This window comes from Trichechus manatus, unplaced genomic scaffold (genome assembly GCF_000243295.1).
Source record: "Trichechus manatus latirostris isolate Lorelei unplaced genomic scaffold, TriManLat1.0 scaffold00100, whole genome shotgun sequence".
Classification (NCBI taxonomy): domain Eukaryota; kingdom Metazoa; phylum Chordata; class Mammalia; order Sirenia; family Trichechidae; genus Trichechus; species Trichechus manatus.
The window spans coordinates 9,613,782-9,619,196 of record NW_004444036.1 but is presented as its reverse complement, the minus strand read 5'-3'; the positions used below and the strand labels follow the sequence as shown (position 1 = coordinate 9,619,196).

Here is a 5,415-nt window from a genome sequence, read left to right as displayed (position 1 = left end):
TTGAGTCTCCTGGAGTTTCCTGATGTCCAGGTTCAGGATAACTCTCCATTTATATTGAATATAAGCCCAGACATCAACGAAAGCAAAGTAGGGGCTTGCGTTCCCGAAGCACACACCAGACCACCATCTGCATAACCTTATATAACAGCGATTTACAACCACATGAATCCTCTGAGTCTCCCAAAGCAACCCGGGGTGCTCTACCTTTTGACAGGCCACAGAGCCTGAAGTCCCAAGACATTAATTAACTAACAGGCAGGGCCCAAAATGTTTCTACTTAGAACCTGAGTGTAAGAGAAAGAGGAGAATGGAGGAGAGGGGGAGACCTAGAGGGGACAGGGCAAGGGAGGGAGAAGAGAAGGCAAAGCAAGCTGAAAGGGAGCTTCGTTTCCACTGCTTTAACAAGTATTCCTATACTAGGGTCAGTGCTAGATGACCTTTCTCTCCTGCTGCCTTGGCCCACACTCTTAAACTGCTGTCCAAGTCAGCAAAGCACGAGAAAGCATGCTTCATTTCCTGAAGGCCCCAAATCCCGCAGAAATTCTCTGCACTGCTTCGCAGAGCATTAGGAAATAAATCACGCCCAGCATCTCTGAGGTGGGTTTTAAACCAGGCGGCTATGAGAAACTGGGCTGAGGTTTGGGCAGGGGATGGCCTTTCTTCATACATTACTCCTTGCTGCCGCCTCTAGTCAACTCTTTGTACCTGAGAAGGATTCACTGCAACTGGTTTCCCTTTAGAAAACTTTATTCTTCAGTAAAGCACAGCATATTTTTCTTCTGTAAAAACACACAGGTAAATATTTAAAAAGTATTGCATGGTTGTACAAGAGGAACTATATCTTATCAGTATAATCTTACCAATAAGAAAGAATACTATATTGAAATACATTTTGCTTCTAGCAAAGAGGACGCCATTCTGAAGAAATAAGAAAAACAGCACCAGGGCCAATTAACCACCCCCCTCCTCCATTTTTTTGAATACACCAGAGACAGAGTAGTCCTCACCCCAACCTCTATACATTTTAAATGAACTGTTAGGATATCAAATTATTTTAAATGTGTTTTCCTATTACATAAACCTTTACCTCAACTTTCTACTTAAAAAAAAAAAAAAAAAAGGAATGTGAGTGTAAAACACCTGTTCAGTGTGTGTGTGTGAGTTGGACTTTGGAGCAATTCAATAAACAAGTAAGCTCTGTTTAATCTATTTAGTAAGTACAAGGCCTCTAAGTCTCCCCCTCCACTCAGACAAGAGCAAGTGGCTAGGGGAGGCATGTCGGTTTATACTGGGTTTAACTGACGTGTGAAAAGGCAAAATGTTCACGTTCTTACTAGCCTCCACTCACCTCTTTCTGGAAGCATCTCTGCTAAATACCCTGGAGCCAAGTCTGGGGTCACTGACATTCCAGCTACTCTCAATTAAAGTAGCAATTGCCCTTCTCTCACTGACCCCCTCCTCTAGAAATCTAGTCCACAATATGAAGAAGCTAGGTCTCCAGGTGATTTGGAAAGGGCTATGGGGTCGTGTTTCAAAGTGGTATATTGTAAATATGAAGGCTGTTTTGATTTTCCCTGAATCCCTGGAATATTAAATATCTCTGTAACCTCTCTCCTATCATTGCCCCTCCCTAGCTACATCCACACCAACAAGAGACAGTCCCAGAGGAACAGCAGATGTGGGACAAGCAGTGAGGGCTACTACAGTGAAGGTGCCAAGGAAGCGGGACTCCCTTAAGACTTCATGGCACAATTAGCGAAGAGTTTGCTGAGGTTCACTTCGGAGTAGCCACTTCGGGATAAAAACTGCTGTGCTACGTTCTTGAGTTTTCCGTAGTCCTGAAGAACTTTGGGGGTTAAAAACTTCTTTAATTTCTCTAAAAAGAAAGAAAAAGAAAAAGATTAAAAGTCTAAGAGGAAACTTGAAAGGCAATGATGTAGTCTTCCAGCACCAGAGAAGGGGGTGTGGATTCTGTGTGTAGCTCCCCCATCTCAGAGGTCCCCCACTTCCCCTAGCCTGCCCCTGGGAGGGGGGACATGAGACCCCGTGCTGATTTCCCTGTGGAAGCCTTTCTTCCTTTTCCCTGCCCGCCACTTCTCAGCACCTAGCTGACTCAGCGCACCGGGGGACAGGGCCACCCTCCACGGATGCAAACTGCAGGTGCACACCCATGTGCAGCCGCCAAGGTGAACTCCCCTCGCAGACTTGACTTTCGCAGTGCTTTCGAGCATGTGCATGCAATTTCATGCAAAGTATGACTGTGGCAGGGAATACAGTGTCTCAAAAGATGCCAAGTCCCCTAGCTCCTCCAGGCCAATGCTCCCCAGATAAGCTGGGCCTAGTCAGCTTCTTCTAGTCCCTCTTGTTTGCTTCCCTCCTCAGCTAAACCAGACCTCCTTTCCTGAAGGTGGGGAGGGGTGGGCTGCCTGGAGAGCACCTGTCCATTGGTCAGATTTCATTTTGCTTCTCGGTCCACTTTGTATACCTCTGAACCTAGGGTGCACAATGCTCCCTCCTCTCTGCTTCCTGCTCCTTCCACCCGTTCACCGCTGACCTCCCCATTCTGAGAAGGGCGCTACCAGCCTGAGAAAAGATCCCTCCTTTCCCTCCCCAGAGCCGGCTACCTCTACAGTTTTTTTTCTTTTAAAGGAGCGGTAGGGCTGTGACAAGCAGGTCTGACCCCCTGGGGGAAGAACACGATCCCTGGGGGAGCCAGCCTCACCCAGGATGGTTAAGATGACACAGTTTTTGCTCAAAGCTTCTCGGGAACCCCGTGAGGTAGGTTTGGAGAGCCTACCCTTCTTAAACAACCACTTTGTGGCTGAGGAAACTGGGAGTTTCAATCACTCACCCGAGGTCACACAGCTGGTAATCAGAGGGGTAGAAACGCAAACCTAGGTAGCCTGAACCGAAAGCCCACTCTGAGGACCCCCCCTCTCCCTACCCTGTGCCACTGTTCCCAGATAGACAGGCAGGGAAACCAGACGGGAGGCCCCCAGGAATCAGCTGTCCCGAGGGCCAGGCAGCTGCGGGCCTGTGCCAAGGTGCCCGGGGGTGTGGTGGGGAAGGATCAGGAAGGCAACACAGGAGAGAGGATAGGGCGGAGGCACACCAATCACAAAAAGAAAACCCACACTGAAACAAGAGAGCAACACTGAAGTCCACAAAACTCCCAGAAAATGAAAACTTGGTTTCAAGATTTTTGTTCCTTAGCTAGACATTCGCATTTGTTCTCTGCAACCTTTTCTAAATTACATCAATTGCCTTTCAAAAATCAACAAAAAAAAGTTGTGTAGAGAGGACTTAAATGCCCAAAGGGGGTGGGAAACGGCGAGAGGAGAATGAGAGAGAGAAAAGCTCATGGTTAACCGACTAGAGAAAGACAATTTGAAAGTTCTAATTATCCGAGTCTGGGAATACACAACAATGGCCCCGACCAGTGTCGCTGCCTCTCGGCAGGCCAGAGCCGCAGGCCGGCAACCCCGTGCATGTGAATGACACAAATGCATCTGATGACTGGGGAGAGCGCATTTAAAGAGCCGCGGTAAGACAGAGCAGGGGAGGAAGAGAGAGGACACAGCTCCTGATGTGTTTACCTCCTCAGCTGATGGGATATTGACTTTTCCCACCAGGTTGGTTAGAAAGGGGACTATTTACACTGCCACACAGCAGAGTTAGAATGACAACCAGCATCACTCGGTGCTCTTCTCTGTAAAAGACAACTGTGACCGCCAGCATATCCCACAGCCGGTCAATACGGCCAAGGCACCATTCCACGCAAGCTGGAGATACAGATAAAAGCGCATACTTGCTTCCTCAATAAGAACTGAATCAATAACCGATGGAAGGTCCTCTAGGAAGCAGCACTGGGCCAGCTGTCACAGGCCGCGTCGGGGGTGGGGGCGAAGAGGGAGAGGAGTCACCCCTTCATTGCGGTTTTTCTCTCCCTCCTTTGGACTCCTGGGCCACCCACATTAAACCAGTTCCCATTAAACCCTTACCCTGTTTCCTTCAACACTACACCCACAACTTTAGAAAATTCAAAGCAATATACAGGTGTTAAATGGTGGAAACGAGTCCCTTTCCCTGCTCTGGTCTTGGGAGGTAAATGATAAAGATGTCATCACAACAGGAGCTGCAGAGCAGACTCCCAAGGGATACAAGAGCGCCATAGGCCACCAGGCTAGAGGCTGAGCCCATCTTCTGCAGCCACCCCCGGCACAGCTCAGAGGTGCCACACTGGACACTGCTGCTGCTGTCTCAGCCACCAGCACAAAAGAATCCAGACTTTGTAGACACCAGGAAGGAAATGCTGTGCTCCACACAACTGCACCAGCCACACAGACTAACGGGCCGAAGTATTACCCACAAATCACCCATCTTAACCCACGAGCAAAGTGAATCTACTTTTCCTGGGAATAACAGTTGAAGAACATGTATCTGAAGGTTATTTATTCTGGTCCTTATGGTTACATACTAATTACCAAAAATATTCTGCCCCTAACCACTATGACAAAAATGGGGAAAAAAGTTAGCCTAGATATCAATTATTCACAAACTATTTTATCAAACAAAGTGAACCACTAATTTAAAAATTCGGTTTTTAGTGGTTAGAATCTAAAACCTCAAAATCCCATTGGTTACAATATTTTCAATACAGGATGAACTACAGCATCATCTGCAGGCTTAACTTGTCTTAAATATTTTATTTAAAAGTCAACTGACCGAATACAATGTTAGGACTACTTGAAAAAATTGAGTATTCTCCCATCTAAGAAAACACTGTCTACATATTCTATTTTATTTCCGTGTCAGGAAACCAAAAATGTCTTTGCAGCTTTACTCTTTCTTTACCTAACCCTTTCTGGACTTAAAGAAACACACTGAACTAGAAACCATGAGGCAAAGACATTTTAACATTGCCTACTGGTTATTTCATTTTAATTAAGGCAGGCTTAGGCACACAGGCAGCAGCCGTCTCTGTTCTGAATGTCTGTTTCATTTATTTCCGTGCAAAGGTATCAAACAACAGTCAGTTATAATTGATTCTGTCAGGTGTTATACAGTCAGTCATAATTGTCTCTGTGTAGAGGTGTGTCAATTTACTATATCTGAATTAAATATTCTGTCAATTATGAAATCAGGTAATAATTTCAGTCAGTTTTTTAATTGCATGGCTTCCCACCATACAGTTCTCAGTTCTCCCACCTTTTCTAATCCGTAGCCTCCCTCCCTCAATGCAACATGAGCTTTGCCGTAATGGGAGGAATGCAGGAAGCTTTGGGGATTTTGCAATAAAATGGCACCTCTCTAAGATTTAGAACCATCCAACCCATAGAGAGCTGTTGGATCCTCTAGCTTGGCTGTCTTTCTCCTGAAGAGCAATCGATAACCGTGTCTCAGGCTACGAACAGT

At 46.3% G+C, this 5,415-nt stretch overlaps 1 protein-coding gene across 2 annotated transcripts in view; it reads right to left on the bottom strand.

The window, feature by feature from the left end:
• Positions 1–761: 761 nt before the first annotated feature.
• POLA1 (DNA polymerase alpha 1, catalytic subunit) overlaps positions 762–5,415 on the bottom strand; it is a 312,753-nt gene continuing 308,099 nt past the window's right edge. For both annotated transcript variants that reach the window (XM_023737298.1, XM_023737299.1), the window contains one exon: positions 762–1,876. In XM_023737298.1, the coding sequence (XP_023593066.1) occupies positions 1,734–1,876 (143 nt within the window). In that variant the 3' untranslated portion in view covers positions 762–1,733. The remainder of the gene's footprint in view (positions 1,877–5,415) is intronic.